General features: G+C 33.2%; 1 protein-coding gene across 1 annotated transcript in view; it reads left to right on the forward strand.

The window, feature by feature from the left end:
* SEMA3E (semaphorin 3E) overlaps positions 1 to 23,866 on the forward strand; it is a gene marked incomplete at both ends in the record, with an annotated part of 207,632 nt that overhangs the window by 160,647 nt on the left and 23,119 nt on the right. Inside the window, 8 exons of the mRNA XM_084230173.1 lie at positions 169 to 262; positions 11,113 to 11,232; positions 12,636 to 12,778; positions 13,754 to 13,868; positions 14,736 to 14,805; positions 18,069 to 18,213; positions 21,178 to 21,400; positions 23,268 to 23,359. Coding sequence (XP_084086299.1) covers positions 169 to 262; positions 11,113 to 11,232; positions 12,636 to 12,778; positions 13,754 to 13,868; positions 14,736 to 14,805; positions 18,069 to 18,213; positions 21,178 to 21,400; positions 23,268 to 23,359 — 1,002 coding nt within the window. The remainder of the gene's footprint in view (positions 1 to 168; positions 263 to 11,112; positions 11,233 to 12,635; positions 12,779 to 13,753; positions 13,869 to 14,735; positions 14,806 to 18,068; positions 18,214 to 21,177; positions 21,401 to 23,267; positions 23,360 to 23,866) is intronic.

Raw genomic sequence — 23,866 nt, forward strand, 5'->3', positions numbered from 1 at the left:
ACCCGTGGAGTTATAAAATCCATTTTGTTCTTGAATAACATGAGGTTATTATTGCCCTACATACAGTACCTAATTTATAAGTAATAAGAATTTCATGTTTCTACATGAGCAATTAAATTCTTACTAAAGTGGACAAATGCCTAATGCCTTTTCTGGTTTTCTTTCAAGGATCCCCTATTTCATCTGGAATCGCACAGATCTGAGCGAGGAAGAGGAAGATGCCCTTTTGATCCCAGCTCCTCTTTTGTCTCCACATTAATTGGTAATTATCCTTCTCACAGACTTCTGGTGGTAGTTATATTGATTTTGAAACTTCAGTTAGATTCCCTGGGTATTTCTGTGTATATATTGCCTTGTCATATCTATTAGTTGGTTCTGGGGCCAATAATATAAATTGTAAGACATACTAACCTGAGCCATTTTGATTCTAAAATAAGTGCAGCTGCTATCAAGTATGTTTGTCACATTCTGAAAGCACCAGTGTCACCTAATGCCTGATGTAAGACATTCATTTTTATTATGTCATTTATTGCACAAAATACAGTTATATGAATATTTTATAAAACTTAGCCAGATAAATTAATCTCTTTTTCTATATGTTAATTCTCTATGTTTTAATTACTTTGTGATTTAGGAGAATCTTTATTCTCTTCTTGGTGTCTTCCTCTGTGTTCAGAAGAATTCAGCAGAAAGTCTTCTCAGTTAAGAACTTCATAATTGTCTAAATTCCTGCTAATCTTGAATGTAAACTATGGAAGTTAACTTCTCAAACTACCACTAGGTGTTCATCTTGGAACAATAGAATAAGCTGACTATGTCTGACCTAGGTTTCAATTTGATTCAATTTAATTAGATAAGGTACTTGACAACCTCACTTAAGAAACAGTAAAATACTTTTTTATACTATTTGGTGTTAAAAATGGCACACTTGTCAAAGTATTCTAGCACTGTGATACAGACTTATGGGTAAGTTCCCAAGCATAAGATTGAAGAGAGCAATCCCTGACATGTAGGATAGGGGCAATTAGGCATCAGTCTGCTTTCTCAGTGTTGAGGGGTTGTGATACAAGCATGGTACAGATGTACAAGTTTCTATTATTACATTTGAAACACTAGAGTTATAGGCTATTAATAACATTAAGCCATCCTGTTTGCATAAAAATAGAAAATATAAATAACATGTGGAGACATCCTACTCTAAATTCATGGTTCAAACTTAAAATTACTCACTGAAGATAAATCAATATACCTTATGCTAGATTTATAGCTGATACCGATGTTCTTGTATATTTTAGATACTATTTGTTCAATAATATATTCTAGACAGTTGATTGTGATGGGTCTCGCATCCCATTTTCCAAAATCCTCCATCCCACTCATGGTAACTCAGGTCCAAATAAGTGTGTGTGTGTTTGTGTGTTATATAAATATCAATATAAATATATATCTTTAGATATGTAGATATATTGGTAGAGAAAATATCTTTTGTTGTATTAATAGAAAAATTTTAATTTACTTCAGCTTCATCATTTAAAAGGTCTGTAAGATGAGGATTTCAAATAGTCATTCAGACCTTCAGTGACTTAAACAATTAGATGTAATAGTTTTAAGGAATAAAATTTTAAAGAAAAATATTACTTTAAAGTATCTTAAGTTCATGTGCTAACCTGTGTGTGTGCAGACTAAGTGAAAACTAAGTTTAGAATAACACAGCCATCATAAGTGTTAGAAATACTCAGTAAATTAGTAGCACATGAATTAAAATGCACACATTTGATAGGCTCATAAAATTTTTTAAAATGTTTTTAGTGATTATTGTAACTTCCTAGAGTGGAGATTTGATTAAGTCTGGAAGGAATTTTCTCATCATCTTTCTTTTACCACACAATACCTTACATAGAAAATTAATATTGACTGGCTGGATTGCTCACTGTGGTTCCTAGGCCAGAAACCAAAGAATAAGTTTTGAGATATTATTCATAAGAATATTATAAATAGCATTTAAAGTCAAAAATTACACAGTAAAGCCTACATCAAGAGTGAATTACTAACAAGATTAGAAGAGAACACCATTTATTTTTAACATTTCATTTAAATGGTTAAATATATCTTAGCCAGCCTGCCACTCACCACTCAACCTCCCTGGAGCTTGTTTATGCATGAAACCAGGAATTTAAAACTGAATTTTTGAAGAGGGGAAATATTACTGGAGGGACATTTCTAAGTGAGTTTCATTGAACTTCCAAATCAAATTACACCGTGCTGAAATGTGAAGTGCTTGCCATCTGGGTGGTGGTTTTGCTTATTCAGAAGAGAAATCAAATCATAAGGGCCCTCCAAGCCAAATACAAAAGTTATAGGATAATCCCTCCAAAGAGAAGAAATGAAAATACAATTCTTCACATTTGTCTACTAGCTTTCATCCCAAAGTACCTTTGAGAGATCATTCACTCACTGTGGATATGTGGCAGCCACTGGGCTGGAAACCTGATAGCCAATGTGAGCAAGCAACTCCTTTAAAAGAGAGGAAGTAGAAATAACTCACCCAATTGAAAAAGCAGCAGGAATTCTGACTGGAGAAAAGTAGAGCTACCTGAGTTGGAATTTGGCAAGCTCAAGGTAGCTTACTAGAACAGGGGAAAATGCATTAATGTAGTATTTTATGACCACATATGTTCTCTGCTGATAGGTTAGAACAAAATTCTGACAAAAAAGATGACCATCTTTAAGATCATTGTTCCTTCCTGGTTTCCTTGTTAGTTATTGCTGACACTTAACATTTAATGCTTCTTCACATTGAGATGTTCTTTCATGATGAAGAGTTGAATTTGTGACAACACTCTTAAAACTATCAAGGCCTCCAAAGGAAAAAACTGCAAATCAAAAAGTATCTTTTAATTTCTTTACTTTAGATACACTTTTTATTTCAGTTACCTTAATTCAGTTGACTTAAGAGAGCATATAGGTTAAAAAATACTAAAAACTAAATAATGATTATATACCAGGGTGCAAAGCAAGTTAGTAAACACAGTGTTGTTATGTTGATTATTTACTTTAGAAATGAATTGTTAATAAATTATAATGATTCTATGTGAAACAGGATTAAGGAGTAAAAACAAGCTCCTTGATAAGCTTTTTTCTGTATGTTCAAAAAACAATCAAAATGGAGCCATGCATTATTCAGGGCTGCTCTTCAAGTGACATTTTGTATTGACATAATTTGTCTTGGTGGCATATAAGTACATATCACAAGTACACATTTAGCCACATTTTCCCCCTAATGTGATTACTGACACTGTATTAAAAGTGGTCTTAAGTAACTGTCTGAATAATAGAAAACTTTACAACCTGATTTTAAAAAGTTTGTCAAAACAATGAATTATTTAGTAAAATAAATTACTGTACTACTTGTCTATACCTCTCAAGTCACTCAAAGATTTTTAGTACTTATCTTGCCACTAAATTAATATGTTTGGTGACTGGCCAAATCAATATCCAGGAAATGGTTTATTTTGTTATGTTATTTTGACCAGGAAGGAACATTTTCATCATTTATGCTTTATGTAATATTGCAATATTCTCCTTATGTTGCTTCAGTAACCAGGATTCCCCTTAACTTTTGCCCTCTCAATTCTATTGCCATTTTTTTAACATTTCATTCTGCCCCAGACTTGTATTACCAGTTCCAAGTGTAACTTAATACCTGCCATTCTAGAAGTGCCTAAACTATGCTCTGGCACACATTACATGTTTCTAGTGTTTGGGGGTAAACCACTCTGCTCTGCCATGTATCTTTTCACATTTATTTTGAAAGAGTTAGCTTTGTTGTTGGAATACTTCTCAAGTTAAAGACTTACTAAACTGCATTTCAACAAACAACCACAAATTTTATAGTCACTAAAATTTCTTTCTTTTTTGTCTTATGTTACTATTTTTTAGCAAATAAAACTATAATAACTTATAGCCCCAGAAATTATCTTCATGAGCAATCATTCATAATAATGAGACCTTTGTGAATATATCTCCTCATTATGGATTCTGTGAATTAAAGGTCAATGCTGATTGAATAAGAGGAAGTCGGAATACACACGGGGAAAATTTAAGTGATTTTTTTTCAAGCACTTAATAGCATTCATTTTTTTTTATAAATAAATGTTTCCTTTTAATTAACTATACTTATACTCAGGGTAGAATATGAATGAAATCATTCTGGCACAAATTAGAACTTAATAAATATTAGGAAAATAAATGGAAATATCTACCACAAGGTAAAATATATGTCTTTATTATTATAACCTCTATGAATATAAAAGTGAATGTGCTGGCTTGTCTCTTGAGTTCATCCCAACATGGATGTAAAGTTAGTCCCTTACCACATTCCTGTCTCTAATCTGTCATTTCTTTTCCAAGATTGTTGTGCTCTCACATTTGGCAAAATGCCAGATATCCACATGCTTACTGTTTTTTCTGTCCATAGTTGTTAGTCTCCTGGGAACTATTTGAATTCGTTGCTTATGATTTCCTCACGGCAAACAAAAAAATAATTAAAATTCTTACTCTCCAATTCCCCATTGATAATCTTTCCTTTGGTAATTTGGTGGATAATGCTGGTAATAATGTCACTGGTTTACCACCTAGAAAACTCAGGGTATTGCCCGAGTCCAGAAAATACACATGTAAAGATTCAAAATATGTTTTTGTGTTTCCCTCATGACTTAGAATCCTCCTTCTTAATGTTGATTGTTAATACTAACTCTATGCCAAAGTAAAAACAAAAAGCCCAAACATAATGGTGACGGATGTTATCTAGATTATTGTGGTGTTCATTTCACAATATATGCAAATGGAAAATCATGTTATGTCCCTGAAACTAATGTGAAGTTACATATCAGTATCCCAAGGAAAGAAAAAAGCCCAAATGACAACTGCAAAACTATTAAAATGATACTATCTTCCTAGTTTCTGTCAGCATCCTCAGTCTGAATTGGAAGTTAAAATACATCAGTCATTCTTATCTATCCTCATCCTCCCAAGTGCATTTTATTTCTATTTCCACTTGTGCATGTCATAGTCATTTTACCCAATAGTGCATCAGAGTAGAATAATTTTCTAACAAAATAATACATTTCAGTTGTAAAATGAGACAGTTTAATCAGTCTATTGCCATGTGCTTTCCATGAAGAAAATATATCTGACATTTTTAGATTTGTAGACATTTGCAATATAAATAGGAGAAATGCTTGGGTGAAACTTAAGAAGATATGAACAGCATAGAAAGCTAATGTGAATTTTTTCTTGATTTAACGATTAAAATCTGTATTTCCAAAATAGTGAATAAAAGCTCAAATAAATTAATACACAATTCAAAGTTCTTAATAATATTCCATACACTATTAAGGCAATGCAGTATGTTAAATAAGAGTTGTATTCTAAAAAAGTATGTCGAAAACTGTTTAAGTTATGCATTTAAACTTACAATTATTTATAATGGATTTAAAAAAAAAATTTTTTAGGGATTTATTTATTTATAAAAGCACTGGGTACAGTCAGAAGCGCGGGAGGGTGAGAGAATTCACCAGAGCCAGAGCGGAGAGCAGAGCAGGCAGACTGAAGAAGTACACTGCTGAGGGGAGCAGCAGGCGAGGTAGGAGAGGTCTGCACACCATGTGGGACACTCACCTGGTGGCCGGGGATCGAACCTGTGCTGCAGAGGCTGCGGGCAGCTTCGCAACCCAGCGCTCAACCGCTGCGCCATGGGGGAGGCCCTACAATGGATTTTATTTTTGTATATTGCCACAATTCTAATGATTGTTATATTTTCTTTCATATAAGCATTTTAGTGTAGATGTAGTCATTGTTCGGAGACAAATTCTAGAAGAAAATAGAGTCTCCGTGTTCATTAATTAAAATTATTAAATAACCTAGGCTTCTTAAGCAGCAAAAATCCAAGGAACTCTCCTATTCATGTAAATGCCTAACAGTTTTTCCTTTTTTTGTATTTTTTCCCAGAGCAGTTTTGAAAGATCAGTCATATTCTAAGTTTTTCTTGCTATCTTATATAGTTTTTTTTTCCTTTTAAATATCTAGAGTTTTTGATTTATTCACTTATTCAATATACCATCCATTGATTCAACACATGTCTATTGAGCATTTTCTGTATTTCAGACAAAAGAACATATTGGACACTTCAAAAAGCCTACACTGTAGTGAGGCATAAAGCCAAGTGCACACAGAGTCTGTTAACATAGTAGGATGAACAATATGTTACAACTAGGTATGAGGACTGTGGTGGTACTATGACTACTAAACTAACAAAAGTTTGCTCAAAAATTACTGAAAGTTTCATGGAATAATGAAATAGCCAAAAAAAAATGGAAATAACCAACAATTCTAGGCAAATGTGCAGCAGAGAGAACATATAAGTTTGACAGACTCCAGAAATCACACATAGGGCTCTCTGATTCTCCAGACAACCAAGATGAAGAGCAATAGTACAGTTTTGCCCATGTCAAGCAACAGATTCCAGGCTGAGAGCTTAGTTTCCCATCTTCCCCAAACAGAACCATTTCCACTATTCTTTGATCTGTACATGGAGAATATTGTTGATTATAATACTAAGTTGCGTTTACCTTCAAAATACCATGCAGATTTGCTTTTTTACTTTTGAATTATAACCACACCTGATCAACTAAAATCAATAAACATCAATTTCCATCAGAAACCATAAAATAAGAGTGAAAAATAATAAAAATCAAGTTGCTTATTTTATATTCAGAATATCAAAATAGCTTAGATACCAGCTAAATTTATGGTTAAGATAAAATAAATTTATGAAATATCGTATCTCTAAAGACAGAGAAAGCTAAAAACTCAGTTCTGCTCTTATCATTGAAACTCTAAAACATATTTTATTCTGTGTGTGAAAGTTTTTTCAATCCATGAAAACATGATTTATCCAGCTATTTTTTGCATTCTGTAAAATAGTAAAATATTCACTCACGAATTTTGTCTAACTATACCAAATAGTTTTAATTTTAACATTAAATTTTAGTCAGAGGGCCTCCCCGGTGGCGCAGCAGTTGAGCGCTGGGTTGCGAAGCTCCCCTCAGCCTCTGCAGTGCCGGTTGGATCCCTGGCCACCCGGTGAGGGTCCCACGTGGTGCGCAGACCTCTCCTGTCTCGCCTCCTGCTCCCCTCAACAGTGTACTTCCTCACTCTGCCTGCTCTGTTCTCCCCTCTGGCTCTGTTGAATTCTCTCACCCTCCTGTGCTTCTGACTGTACCCAGTGCTTGTATAAATTAAAAAAAAAAAAAAAGAAAATAAACCAAGCTTTTAAAAAATAATAATAATAAATTTTAGTCAGAAATGATGTATTTACTGTAAATAGTGGCAATTATTATGATGCTCAGTATTTTTGCTCACTTAACTACTAGTAAGTAGCATTTTTGCCTACAGTTTTATTCTAATGTATTATTTTTCATTAATGTTTTATCTTTCTTTTTTCTAAGGAAAGCATTTTGCTAAACATCATTTTTATCTGTTGCTATATATTTTTTTCTTCAAAATGAAAATAATATATGAAAGGAGAATCTTTCCCTTCTGAGGAAAATGTTTCCAACAGAAACACATTTGGTTCAGTTTTGGTACCTTATAGTTTATAACACCTATTTAGCATCTTTGAAGTTTAAGTCATATAGTTCAGATTGTGTTTCTTGAATTGTTCACAAATGATTTTCTTCTATCTGGTTACAAAAAGGGAAATTAAATAAAATTGGTAATGTATCATTTTCTTTGTGTAGATTATCTGCCCTGGATATGGCATTATTTGGTATCATGGGGTTGCCATCTAGTGGCCTCTGAGAGTACTTGTTTGTTAAGTTTATAGCATTGATTAAAGCAAGTAAACTTTGAAACTGTATTCCATATTGGGTAAGTGCAGAAAAATGGATGTGAACTACTATAAAGATTATTTTCTAATAATAATAGCAACAATAATAATATAGATATCAGTCTAAGAAATATTTCAGAATTTTTTAAATATCCTAAAGTTTTAAATATTTAACATTTAAGCAAGAAAGCTATCATGATTTTTTAATAAACATATTCTTTGAGCCTGTGATACCTCTAAGTTCAAGTCATATTAGAAAATGTTTAGAATAACTTTACAAAATGGTCTTTATCTTTTTGATGGAAAATAATCAACTTATAATGATTAAAAGCAAAAACATTTCAGAAAAATCCTTACTCTGGTGTTCAGAAAGTCAATTAACTCCTTTATGTGTCAGCTCCTTCATTTCTGTCATAGAGTTGGCAATCCCCCTAGGCCATTTAATGAATTAACATGATTCTTCTGTCTATATTCAAATTGTGCAAACTGAATCAAATATATGGTTCAAATCCCTAACTGCTGAATGTATTTTGTCTCAACGTGCTATTTCTCCACATATAAATGCAAAATTCCTGGTGAAGAAAATACGAATCAAAATAATAAATTAATTTTGCTCCCTTCCCTTTCTGTTCCCCAAGAATTTGATTAAATAAGAACAGGTTTATATAAGAATTCTGTTACAATTTTCCTCTAACAAATTATATTTTAAGTCCAGATATAAAGCAACTTTTTTCTTTTATGTTTTAATTTTTATGTAATTTTCCTCATCACACCTCTCATTTAGCATGTATTAAATATGTGGGATGAATTCAACAAATAAGACTTTTTTAGCTGATATTGAAAACTTTCAAATATAAAGAAAAATTGAAAAGAGGAGCAATATTTACACCTATATGCTATTGATAATAGCCTGATTCACCAGTTATTAATACTCTACCACAGTGACTCTGTCTCTCCTCTACCCCCTCCTGCTCACTCACTTGATCTGTATTTCTCTAATGTATAATGTATATACTTTAAGAGTGAATTCCTTTGTGGAAAACCTGAATTTTTTAAAAAAGATTTTACTTATTTATACATACAAGAACTGGGGTAAAGGCCAGAGGTGTGGGGAAGTGAGAGGATTCACCAGAGACAGAATGGGAAACAGAGCAGGCAGAATGACTGAAATACACTGCTGAGGCAAGCAGCGGGTGAGTCAGGAGAGGTCTGCTGCACCATGTGGGTCGCTCCCTGGCCAGGGATTGAACTCATGCTGCAGTGGCTATGGCGAGCTTCATAGCTTGCATCTTAACCCCTTGTGCCACCAGGGAGGCCCAACCTGGATTTTTTTTTAAGCATCCATAGTGGATTTTGTGAACCAAAAAAAAAAAAAAAAAAAAAACAAAGAACAACTATGTACAGTTACTTGTCTTTTTGGAAATGAAAAATAGCTTGTTACAGGACATTTTTGAAACTTTGTTTCTTTAAAGACTTTCAGTTCAATTTAAATCTCATTATTCTATTTCTAATTCTGGTGTGAAAAAAATTCATCTTAACTTTTTAAAAAAGTGAGTCAGTTAACTCAAGGTGAAATTTAACTTCCTTAGGTTACAACATAGTTGATACTTTCTTATTTTAAGCCATACATTTCTATATATAATATAAATTTTATATATTTATATTAAACCATACATTTTTGAAACCCTCTCTAAAAAATTTAAATATTTTCTAAATATAATATATAAATATGATTCTCAAATTCTTTTTCTTATGTTTGTCAATTTTTTATACTTTATGTAACTTTAATCATTTTGATTCTAAAATTGATCATACAATTAACTTCATTGAATTGGGAATACAAATATAGTTTGAATTCTTGTAAATTTTAAAGCACTTTAAGTATACACCTATAAATAATATCCAAGTTTAATAGAAAAACATTAATATTGTGAGTTTTGTATACTTATCATCTCTGAATTGATCTTTAAATCTGACCAAAGCTATATGACACTCATTACGAAAGTAATTGTAGGGCCTCCCTGGTGGTGCAGGGGGTTGGACACAGTGTTGTGAAGCTGTCCACAGCCTCTGCAGTGCCACTGGCAGTGGAGCAACCCACATGGCACGGCAGACCTTTCTTGTCTGGCACACTGCTCCCCTCAGCAGTGTATTTCAGTCAGTATGCCTGTTCTGTTCCCCACTCTGTCTCTGGTGAATACTCTCACCCTGCCACACATCCGGCCTGTACCCCGGTTCTTGTATAAATAAATAATAAAAAAAACTTGAAAAAAAAAAAGAAATTAATTGTACTACCCTAAACTGAGGTTGCTGTTGCCAGTGCTGATGCTGTCATTTGCTTCTTGGTCAGAGATTTTTGCCTGGGACAGGATGGTGGAGATGTGTGTGAGCAGGACAGCCCTGGCAGTACTATGATGGACACACTTTGAGAAAATAGAACTCCAACTCTCTATGTTTGAGAGATGTTGGCTTTTTTAGAACTCCAGTTATATCCTTACATTATGTTTCTAATATCTTTCCCTTTTCATAAGCTATTCTAATGTCTTTCTAGTTTCAAAAACACATTGTCTTTCTTGAGCCCGAACATAACTTGTTCATTTTTTGGTCAGATTTTAAGTCTGCAACCTTCACCACACATCACTGCTGATTTCATTCTTTCTACTGACTGCCTGATTAAATTATGACTCTATTTCATTCCTATCTAACTAAACCACAAACTTACAAATTAAATGACAACTAATTAGATTATATACAACTTTGTCAGATTTTGTGGTTCTGACACTAAAATCATGTTAATGGAAGCAATTTCTCCTTACTAAAAGGGTTTTAGTTAGCCAGCTCACATTTAATGCTTATGATAATATTACCTTGATACTATGAAGGTGAACCATTTAGTAAAGTAAAATCAAACCAGATTTTTTTATAAATACTAACACAGATCTTAGTATATGCCACATTCTTTACTTAACAATCCTTTGATTGCTGTTTCTATTTATTAGTGAGGAAACTGAAGCAAAGAGAGGTTCAGTAACTCATCCAAATTCACAGATCTTATAAGTGATAGTCAGAATTGAATCCTGGCATTCTGAGTGCACCATCCATGCCCTTAAAAGTAATATTATTTTTATAAGATCTTATACAAAGTAAACCTGGATATGTTTAGTGCAGTTATGACTGATGATCCAGAGACATATATTGACTTACTTTTAACTATTTCCATGTAGGCAGTGAATTGTTTGCTGGACTCTATAGCGACTACTGGGGCAGAGATGCTGCAATATTCCGGAGCATGGGACGCCTAACCCATATTCGCACTGAGCATGATGATGAACGACTATTGAAAGGTGAGTTCAAGGAGAGAAGAGTATGTAAATCAGAACTTAAACAATTCATGGAAAATTTGCCCTTTTGATAATTATAACAATACAAATATATAGCTTTTACAAATTTCAGGATTTTTTTTTTCTTAGTTGTCTGGATTAGCTTAACTATAAAAGGAAATTACCTTCATAGATATGCTTAAAAATCAGTATTTACATGAAGAAAATAAAACAAGTCTATAAAAGTAGAAAAGTCCTTTTCATCCAGTACGTTGTATCTTCTCTTATTCAATGGTATAATTTCAGACAGAGTGGTTGCTTTGCTTTGCTTGCTTTTGTAGGATCACATTGCACATTAAAGACAAACAAGCAGAAATGATGAACCATTCATTAACATAGAATTGTGTGTAAGGGAGAATGCTTTTATTTTGGTATATTGTTATGACTAGGGACTAAAACATCATTTTATCATGAGCATTTCCATTATTTTCAGCCTTTTTATTCTTTACATACACATTATTGGCACATTATCATTAAAATGTTTAATTTTCATAGCAATCAATAGTAATTCACTTAGATAACTTACACTACAAATGTAAAAAATTAGAATACATTTTCAACCTTAAATCAAAAAGTTCTTCCTTGAACGAGAGTGGCAGATAATTTATGAATTAAAAATAATGATAGGGGCCTCCCTGGTGGCACAGGGTTTTGGGACACAACCTATGAAGCTATCTGCAGCCTCCGCAGCATGAGTTCAATCCCTGACGTGACAGGGAGCAACCCATATGGCACAGCAGATCTCTCCTGACTCACCCACTACTCCCCTCAGCAGTGTATTTCATTCAGTCTGCCAGTCTGCCTGTTCTGCTCCCCAATCTGTTTCTGGTGAATCCTTTAACCCCCTGCACCTCTGGCCTGTACCCCAGTTCTTGTATGCATAAATAAACAAATCTTTTAAAAAAATTAAAAGTAATGATAGACTTCTTTTCTAAAATATATTACCTATATATAGAGAATGTTATGTAGGACATGTTATATAGATTATCAAAATAATAACCCCCAACTGTCCTTCGAATTTTTTTAATATATCTTACACAATAATATATCTTATTATTGGTTTTCCTTCCTTGACTCTGTAATTGGTTTTCTTGTGGTTGGTTTTCCTTACTTGAGTCTGAAATTGGTTTTCCTTCCTTGACTCTGTAATTTTTGAATTAAATTTTCCTTTAATATTTCTAAAAATTTTTGAATTGCAGAGAAAACAGATATATCCATAATTGTCAAAGTTTAGTACAATAGACAAGGAAAACATTTCTTCATAAAATGGTGACAGTTAAACTTACACACTCATGTGATATATAATTAATAGAAAACTTATTTTGTTGCAATTGGTATTTCAACTTCCTTTGTTTTTTCTTCTATAGAACCAAAATTTGTAGGTTCATATATGATACCTGACAATGAAGACAAAGATGACAACAAAATATATTTCTTTTTTACTGAGAAGGCTCTGGAGGCAGAAAACAATGCCCATGCCATTTACACCAGAGTTGGGCGACTTTGTGTGGTGAGGATTGCATTTGTCTCATTAAACTTGCTTATCTCACAATTTGTCATGAGGTCTTTGTTAATTTTATAATAGTTTTCTACTTTACAATATTTCTGGTATCCTGTAGGCTGTCTAAAATTGGTATTTACTAATATTCGTATTTCACATTTAGTGAAAATTTTATCTTAAAAGAGCTTTTCATCTTATACGATTTTCTCTATTTCAAAGCTGTAATAATCTATAATTAGACTATATTTCTTCTGACACAGATTTGAGCACCATTTAAAGAAAATTAATAAAACCCATATCTTTTTCATTGCTTTTAGTCCCCATTCTAAGCTATTTACATATATATCATAGGTTCAGTTGGTCAACTCTGTAGAAAAAGTCTTCAATTTGTTAAGGTTTAGGTAGATTGTTTAGGAACCTTAAAAGCCAACTTAAGTAGAAATATATATTGGGAGAGTGCTAATGATAGTGTAGATATACATTATTTTAATATTTAATACATTTAAAAAGAGATTTAGGGTTATGTACATCTTTGCATGTATATGTTTGTGGGTGTGTATGTATCTATTTATCTACTTATCTAGCATATGTATGTGTTCAACTGTATGTGTGTGTATTTCCACCTTTATTTTTATAGAGCAAGAGAAATGAATGGATGCTTCCTTATTTCTAAGATAAGCAGATTATTTATCAGTAAGATAATAGCAAAGGTTATTGTATCATAAAGGCCACTAATTTATTTAGGACAGACAATTCTATTAACATTAGTTAACACCTGTATTTAATGGACCAGAATGAAGGCACACTAACAAAGTAGAATGTACAAACCTAAAGAAAAAATTTATGGGAAATTGATTCTGTGATATTTAAAGATTATGCTAAATTTTGTACATTAAATGGAAAAGCTGAAACTTTAATAATACAAAATCATTATTGATAAGAATTCTTTAGATGCCTATTTACCTGCTTTTTTATTTTTCTCAGAATGATGTAGGTGGACAGAGAATACTAGTGAATAAGTGGACTACTTTCCTAAAAGCAAGATTGGTTTGCTCAGTACCAGGAATGAATGGAATTGATACATATTTTGATGAACTCGGTAAATATTGGGATAAATAAATTTTATTCATTGATCTAAATGCCTCTATGTAACCTTTATTGTAGGACATATAAAACTTGTTTTCTACAGTATTTGACTTCTCTTTCTGGTTTCTTTTTTTATTTGATTTTATTTTTATGAGATAGCTTTGGTTTACAACATTGTATATCATTTAGAGGTATGTACATATCTCTTCCAAAACACATTACCACACCACTTGCACCTCAAGGGCACCATAGTTCTCCACCATAGTTCATTGGGCCCGCTCTACCCTTTGCTCTCCAATGTTCCCCTCCCCCTGTGGTCTTTTCAATTTTATAGTCAGATTTCTAGTGTTTGTTTTTGATTTGGTTTTGTCTGATCCTTTGTTTTGTTTCTCTATATTCCACATCTGAGTGACTCTATCTGGTATCTGTCTTCTTCCCTCTGACTTAATTTGCTGAACATAACCCCCTCTAATCCCATCTATGTTGCTGGAAATGGCAAGAGTTCATATATTAAAAACAACAACAACAACTAGTATTTCTTTGAGTATACATCCAACATCAGCTAACTTAGAGCAAGTTTCTGTTCTCTTTATTTTGGCCAGGTCCATGCAGTGGGAACAAAGGAGTTGCAAGAACAAAAAGAAACACAACTCATTAGTTTAGAGTCAGTGCCTCTGGTCCTTTCCTCCAGGCTCAACTCAAAGTCATGCTGAATAGCCGAGTGTTTCCTTCTGTTATGATTTGGTCCTGGTTGTGTGCATATGGGAATTTATATCGTACAACCTATAGTGGTTTCTAAACTATTTGTATGTCAATATATTTTCTTTATGTGCAAAGAGGACAAAAATATTAAGTAATGTAATGGTCTTTAATTTTTCAGAGGATGTATTTGTTCTGCATACTAGAGATCATAAGAACCCAGTGATATTTGGACTCTTTAACACTACCAGGTGAGAAATTTACATGATCAATAATAATATTATGAAATATAAGATGCCTCACCCACTCATTGTGTATATAACATGAAAATATTATTGTCCTGTTTGTCATTCTCATTTTCTGTATTTATGTTTGCAATTGTATTTTCACTTTTATCTTTATTTAAAAGCTATTTATATTATTTTTTATTGAGGACCGTGGTTTACAATACAGTACATGATTCAGAGGTACAGGTTCACATCTCTTTAAATGTGTGTTACTGCACCACACCCATAACCATGGAATCTATATTCCTCCACATAGTCCATTGGGATCCCTACCTCCCTGCTCCCCATGCCCACCCTGACTTTCTGGTAACCTGGATTCTGCAATCAGATTCCTAGGGTTTCATTTGGTTTAGTTTTTTTTACTCAACTAAATAATGTTCCTTTGTTTCTCTGTATCCCACATGAGTGAAATCATCTGGTATCTTTTTCCTTCTGACTTATTTTTGCTTTTGTATTTAAAACCACCATCTCAATCCAGATATTTAGCGTCCTAATCTCATCTCCTCTGATCTATAACACAATGATTGTTTTCTCATATAATTTAGAAGCTATAGAATCTAGGATCATCCTTTTAATGATCATAGAATTTTCTAAGTCAGGTTTTCAAGGATCTGTATCAACTCTTATCCTCTCATCTTTGGAATTTTCTCCTGTAAGCTCTTTAATGCTCTACTTTTGACAAGATAATACCTTGACAGTATCCCTCTGTCTGTTTTGCTATTCCCCACCCCTAGATTTTATTTATCTACTTCTGTTGCTTGAAATGACTTTCTCTTCCAGCACTGATTTATATCAGTCCTTATCAACAGACATCTTCAAGAAATACTGCTTTCTTCCTTAATCATAAAGCATTTTGCTAACTCCTTTATTCTGGTTGTCTAGTTCCTGTGTAGATAGCTAAAACACCTTTACAATTTACCCTCAATGTTTTAAATTTAAATAAGCTTCTCAAGTTTAGGTCTTATAATCTATTACTTTTCTCTTTTTACATTATTTCGTATTCATGGACGAGTACAGGAAAAAATCAAATAGCATGTCTTGTGTGTTGATACATGAATGAACAGTTATTACTGGAATCAGTTTTAGTTGAAACTAAATGATAGCATAATGGATGTCTGAGATTTAAAAAGACAGGAGGAGTTTATATGCATACATATATAACATGTATATGTACATATACATAAATATGTATAATTTCTTGAGTGTCATTACAAATAAGGTTGATTCTAGGTGACATGACTAGAATGAGAAATAAAGAGATATCTCAGTTCTCTGGGTAGGAACAAAATGATATTACTCAATTCCTCTTGCATTCCATTGACTTGAAGCTGTTACATAGTCATGAATATCTTCTTTGTTTATGTTCTCTCTACACAGTTTTGTTTTTTATTTATTTTTTAGATTTATTTATTTATACATGCAAGAGCTGGGGTACAGGCCAGAGGTGTAGGGGGGTGAGAGAATTTACCAGAGACAGAGTGGGCAACAGAATAGGCAGACTGACTGAAATACACTGCTGAGGGTAGCAGTGGGCATGTCAGGAGAGGTCTGCTGTGCCATGCAGGCAGCTTCCTGGCCGGGGATCGAACTCGCACCACAGTGGCTGCAGTGAGCTTCATAGGTTGCATCCCAACCCCTTGCGCCAGCAGGGCAGGTGATTTCTTGTGTTTACTTTTGAAAAAGAGCAGTAAAGCTGTTTGGACAAAATATCCTACTAGTGTAAGGAAACCTTATCCTCAAGGGAGAAACATGGAAACAATTTTTCTGTCAATTAATTCTTGATACAAAGAAAAGTAGTAAATGTAGATTGCTAGTTACCACAGTCCATGGAAAGTCTGTATTTTTCTCTACTTAATTTTATTCCTTATGCCAGTGAAGAATTTATATATTGAATCATAATTCCATGGCCTTGAATGATAAATACAAGCTATGGGGTGTTCAGGATAGCTTTTCTGTAGTTTAGTCTGATCAGTTTATAAGCCACTTTCCTAAATGATGACATAATGGATCTGCCTGAGATTTCAAAGACATGATGCTATTTTCTTCCATAATTTCAATTTTTACTGTTCAATTTATATCTAAATCTGGAAAAAATAGCTTACCAGCTGTTATCTGACATAAAAGTTGATACTGATCACATGGTGATCAAAGGTTTATTGCCACTTTAGTTGGGAGACATCTCTGATTTTCTCACTATCACAGGAGTTTCCAATTGCTTCAAGGTGTGTAATAAAATGTGTGAATTGATGTCCTGAGACAGGAACATAACTGCTGTCCTACAGGTGTCTCAGAGTGTAGGAAATTTTATATTTATAAAGACTTTTGCATTTTGCATAACACTTTCACGCACATTGACTGTTTTGTGAGTCAAAATAACTGATTCTCATCATAAGAATGCTGGGGAAATAATGGAATTCATTCAGATCATGCCAAATTAAGAAATATGGCCAGATATTGATTTAAAATCATTTTTAAAAGTCCTTCTGCAAAGTATTATTCCAAATGCTCTCAGTAAAACTTCTTGTAGTTAGCCAGCTACTATCTTGATTGTCAACAAGTAGACCTTTCTATCAAAAGAAGTCAGTTGCTGCTAGTTCTGAAAGTAAAGAATCAGAGTTTTATATAATTTAAGCTTTTTCCCAAAATTAATTCAGTTCATCTCAATTATCTTTCTACTACTACCATGTTTTCAGTGACTTGGAGGAAGGAATATATAGTAATCTTAATGTCTGCTATACCCCAAGCCAAAGAATGGAACAAAGCCCCAAGTTTTCATGAGAATTTTAATTGTTCTTTTGATCATATGCACTGTGATATACAATTTGAATAGAATTTGCATTAATATTATGGAGATTAGGATAACACTACTCAGAAGATAGAATAATATACAAGGAGATAATACTTTTAAGATAAGTGATTGAACTTAGGAATGATTCTTTTAGTATTAATACCAGATCTTAATAAAATATAAACCTACTATATAATATTTAATAATAATAAAGTTAAGTGAAAACTATTTTTATGACTAATATTTCAATTTATATTAATAAATATGGAAAGTTTTGGAGTTTTAATACCTAAAATATTATAATAACCAATATTTTTATAATTTCCCATTCTTAAAAATTGTAACACTTTATGCAAAATGTAGTCTTTATGTAGTCTGAAAATTTTGACTAGGTGACTTTCTTAGTTCCAGAATAGTAATTCTCTTTTTTTTTTTCCAGTAATATATTTAGAGGGCATGCTATATGTGTCTATCATATGTCCAGCATCCGGGCAGTTTTTAATGGACCATATGCACATAAGGAAGGACCTGAATACCACTGGTCACTCTATGAAGGAAAAGTTCCTTATCCAAGGCCTGGTTCTGTAAGTTTAGGCATTTAACAAAGTATTCTTGTTTTTTAAAAACTCTTTTAACAATGTTTTATTCTCTGTTGTAGATGCTTTACAAAACTTTGCATTAAATAATTAAGTAATTCTACACCTAAATATATATATATATATTTTTAAAAAGATTTATTTATTTATGCATACAAGAGCTGGGGTACAGGCCAGAGATGGGGGGGGGGTGATGAGCGGATTCACCAGAGACAAGAGTGGGGAACAGAACAGGCAGACTGACTGAAATATACTGCAGAGGTGAGCACTGCAGAGAGGAGCAGTGGGCTTCGCTATGTGGTTTGCTCCCTGGCCGGCCAGGGATCAAACTCGTGTTGCAGAGGCTGCGAATTGCTTCATAGTATGGTGCTTAACCCCTTGTGCCATCAGGGAGACCCTCCACCTAAAAATATTACTTGCATGATACAGAAATACCACTCCACATATCTAGGTGTATACTTCTTATGTAATGAAAAGTATGTAATCTATGATGGATATATCTTAGCAGCATTACAATGTATATATATCATTATTGGTACTTTAGCTCCAACTAAAATTTTATTTTTAAGGGTAGTGATGAATACATCCAATAAAATAAGCATTATATTTCTCTCAGCCTCTTCATAAGAATTAGTAATTTCTAAGACCAAGAGGATTTTTATATTCTAATGTTTAGGTGAGCCTCTATATTCCCTAGGCCAGATTTCCTTTTTATTTCTCACTTTAAAATACCCAGAAGAGATTTTTTTCTCTGCCCCCTCAGAATACTTAGCACCTCATTTAACATCCTTGCTGGCCTCCTATAGGAAGAGTGCCAACTGAAAAGTGTTGCTGGAATATTGAAAGTTCTACCTCTTGCCTCTGAACTGGTGCTACTAAAATGTCCCCAACTAGTCTCCAAACTTGTATCTTTTAAATAGCACATGTATTTAAAAATGATGATCATGACAATGATAATGATGATTTTATATCATAGGTTGGGAATATGTAGGATCATGTATGTACTACGTGGGCCCTGGAGAATAAACATTTAACTTGTCATGCAAGTCACAGTCTCCATTTTTATGAGCAGCGGTGGAACCCATCACTATGCTGTTTCCACAAGTGCTTGCAAGTCAAGTAAAACTGTTTTTGCAGAGCCAAAATCCGAAGTGGAAACAAACCTTACCTCCATTAACAAGTGTAAGGCTTTACCATTTCAATCATCCTCTCACTAGCTTAAAATTATTGCTTCCAGTAAGACATAAAGTATATTTTATTTCACTCTATTGGTTGAAATTGCAATTTAAATGGAGAAAACCCACTCCTGTGGCTTTGCTGGAAATGCCTCTTGAAACCACATGGTCTTAAAGGAGATTTGGAGGAAGTGACTGGTTACTGAACTGCTTCCAGGCTGGTCCAAAATGTTTCCAATTATATATTCTGAAAGTATACTCAAGTGAAAAATTCATGCTAAATTAAGAAATATGGCCTGATTTTTTAAAAAACAAACCATTAAAAATGTCCTTTTAACAGAATCTGATTACTAAACTACTGTACTTATATTCTAAAGTGGAAAATTTTTATCAAGATAATCATTGCAATTGCTGTTGGTTCTAGAGGAAACTACACAAAATGAGGGAGCTTTTAATAATGGTCATGAATCAACATAGGTAAAAATGTTCCAAGAAGTAGCTTAGGTGCCACTGAACATTTATTTTTAGAGTCAGTGAGCTGAGGATTGGAACATGTTAGAGCAAATGTTTCTGGCTTTCTCAATTTGTTGATTCTAACCCATACAAAAATAATACAAATTCATATAGATTTCAGTCGAACAAAGAGTAATTCAGTAATTAATGATGATGGAGTTTGATTAAGGTTCAGTTATAGCACTACGATTCTATAGTCACTGAGCCAATTACAACCATCAGCAATCATATTATATAGTTTCAGCAATGGGAAAGCCATCTTGTTCAGTTGTGATCCTTAACTTGGGGGGAAGATTGAACACAACAAAGATAATTTTTGCTTTGCTATGAAAAATTTATTGTTAACTTTCAACTTTTTTTTTTTTTTAGATTTATTTATTTATTTATACAAGCACTGGGTACAATCAGAAGCATAGGAGGGTGAGAGAATTCACCAGAGCCAGAGCAGGGAACAGAACAGACAGACTGACGAAATACACTGCTGAGGGGAGCAGCGGGCACGGCAGGAGAGGTCTGTCGTGCCATGTAGGACCCTCGCCTGTGGCCGGGGATACAACCAGCGCTACAGAGGCTGCGGGCAGCTTCGCAACCCAGTGTTTAACCGCTGCGCCACCAGGGGAGGCCCAACTTTCAACTTTTAATTTACAATGTAACACTAAATTTCAGAAAATTGAGAAAATAATCCAAGTATTTATAGTGCTGAACATTTTTACCAGATGGTACCAATATAAATATACATCACTTTTCCAGAATTTAACAATATTCCATTTTTTTTCTAGTATGCATATTTGAAATAATTTAGTCTTTCCTTGGAATTTTTTTTTTAAAGATGTATTTATTTATTTACTCAAGCACTGGTACAGTCAGAAGCGCGGGAGGGTGAGAGAATTCACCAGAGCCAGAGCAGGGAGTAGAACGGGCAGACTGACAAAGTACACTGCTGAGGGGAGTAGCGGGCGGCAGGAGAGGTCTGCGCGCCATGTGGGACCCTCGCCTGGTGGCCCGGGATGGAGCCGGCGCTGCAGAGGCTTCAGGCAGCTTCACAGCCCAGCACTCAACCGCTGCGCCACTGGGGAGGCTCTCCTTGCAATTTTTAATGCAGGTTTCATTTTTGTAATGAAGAATACATGGTTTACTAAACATTTTGGAATGCCTAGTTAATTAACTGAACACATCCAATTTTCTAATTCTTCTCATATTTGCTTATGAACTTGCTTTTTAGATTTAAACAAGAAAATAATTATCTCTTTCACTCTTATTTCAGTGTGCCAGCAAAGTGAATGGAGGGAGGTATGGAACAACCAAAGACTATCCTGATGATGCCATCCGATTTGCAAGAAGCCATCCGCTTATGTACCAGCCCATAAAACCTGCTCATAAAAAGCCAATACTGGTAAAAACAGATGGAAAATATAACCTGAAACAAATAGCAGTGGATCGAGTAGAAGCTGAGGATGGCCATTATGATGTCCTGTTTATTGGAACAGGTAAATGACTAGAAAATATTTAGAGACCTTAATTGAACCTTAAAATTGATAATTGTATTATTTTTTAAAATGTATCAATAAATCTAGTGTTGGTCCACTAGCTCATTTGTAATCTACTCATTCACTACATTCACTATAGAGGAAGAGAGGATTTGGGGGCAGTTACAGCACACAATTCCTGATACATGGTCAATACTTAATACATTTGAATAAATGAATAAGTGAAGGAGTAAAGAATTGATGTTAATGATGTCAAATAAACTTCCTAAAGAGCAAGTAGGATGCCATGACCAGAATGATTCTTCTTTTAGTCATCTAGATCCATTTCCACATTTGGTTGCTCAGCAATATCTCAAGATTTTCTTCAGACAACTTGGGACAAGCTTTCTCTAAATTTGTAATCACAATATGCTTATCAGGCCTACAGAATCAGTCATTTGTGCCAAATAGGCCAAGTGTTACCCAAAATAGAGGTAAACTTTTAGACCAAAGCTATAATACCATGTTTTAATAAATAGAATGTAATAGATACATGGTAAAAGTAAAGTTTTCAAATAAATTTCTAATTTTAATCAATGCCATTAAATCTGGCTTGTGGGAGAAAACGGAATCTTTTTGTATACAGGGCAATATATACCAAATTCTGTCAAGCACTTTAAATTTCTGCCATTAATTAAAAAATCTTTAAAGTGATCATTTCTTTTTCCTTATGCATCATAGTTATTCCTATAGCCATTGTTATTAATAAGAATGAGCATCCTTCCATACATTAGCCACACACATATAATTCTGAAGAGATGTTAGAAGGTACTATATAATTCTGAAAAGATGTTAGAAGGTACTCAGATGAGAAATCAGGATGCAATATCAGTATTGGTGCTTGGGTTTCTCCAGTAATATTTTTTAAAATAGATTTAAGTACTGAAACATTTATCTGATTTCCAGAAATCAATTGCTTGGTACAGTCTGTATTTTATCCATTTATTTTAGGAAGTTAATGTTAATAATATGGTCTGTACTATGGGCCTGAGATTAACAAATCATCAGATTTCTTTAAGAAATGTAAAATTACTTAGCCACAAATTCACTCTTAGTGACTTCCAGCACCTCAAATGGGCTTATTTTTTCCTGAGTTATTTTTCTAGTATTATAACATTATTCTTATATACAAATAAAGTTTATATTTTTATTAAATTTTTAAATTTTTCATTGGAAGCCTCAAGCTCAAAATATCATTAATAATAGATGATATTTTGATATATGCATATAAATTTATAAATGTATTGATAATTATGAAGCCAGTGATGTACAGTATGACTCATTGTATGTATTCAAAATTTCTTCATATTATATTGCATATATGTTTATATACTTTATATGTATCATATATAGACCTATACAAATATGTACATGCACACACACACATGCAAAAATTTCCACAGCATATTTCTTATAAAATTTCCTAAATGTGAAGGTATAATTTCTTATCTGGAAAGTACCTTTAGATAAAAACTTTACTTTCATCTTACACCATAGAAAAGCTTGAATAATTTGGTATCTGTCTTATATTCCATTATTACCAAAAGACATTTTGACTTCCAAACCTTTAATTGGATTTTTGGATCAAACTATTTGAAAACTAGTTATATATTATTTGGTCTTAATATTTGGCTAGGCATATTAAATTAAATTTTTGCTTATTGAAAATGTGAATATATAGTTAATCATGTTATTTAGCTAGCAGTGATTAAATGTTTCATCCATCTTTCATTTCTTATTTGAAATCAGAGTCCCTATAGGTGTTTAATTGTTTGAAAACTATATTGTACAAAGCTTCTAATTTATCTCTTCTTTTGGTTTCTTACAGATAATGGAATTGTGTTGAAAGTGATCACAATTTACAACCAAGAAACAGAGTCAATGGAAGAAGTAATTCTGGAAGAACTTCAGATATTCAAGGTATTTTTAGCAAAAAAATTAGCCATCATCTGTGTATTTCAGAAAATTTCAAGTGAATTGCAAATAGGGAAAACATTATGTCAATTATTTCTAACAGGAGTGTTAGGTATTCAGAGTTAATTTTAAGTGAGGAGTCATTTAAAATCTTGATGCATCTATTTGTTTACCATAGACTTATCAAGTGAGGTGACCAATATTTACCTAACATGTAAAGTATTTCAATATAAAGTAATAAAACACATTACATATGAATTCTAGAATTATTATTGCCAGTCACATCTTGTACAAATGTGCTATCAATACAGATATTTAAAAAAGCAGTACATTACATATTGTGGAATTTGTAGTGTGATTAGTATCTACTTTTTGTTTAGCATATCAGTTACACAGATAATCTACTAAAAAGGAGAAAAAGTCCAAAATAACATTGGAAAACAGCTGTACACATGCACAGCCAAGTGTCAATATTCAAGGCAGTTTTGGTCTTTAAACTCAATACTGAATTAG

The sequence above is a fragment of the Talpa europaea genome, assembly GCF_964194135.1.
Source record: "Talpa europaea genome assembly, chromosome: 3".
Classification (NCBI taxonomy): domain Eukaryota; kingdom Metazoa; phylum Chordata; class Mammalia; order Eulipotyphla; family Talpidae; genus Talpa; species Talpa europaea.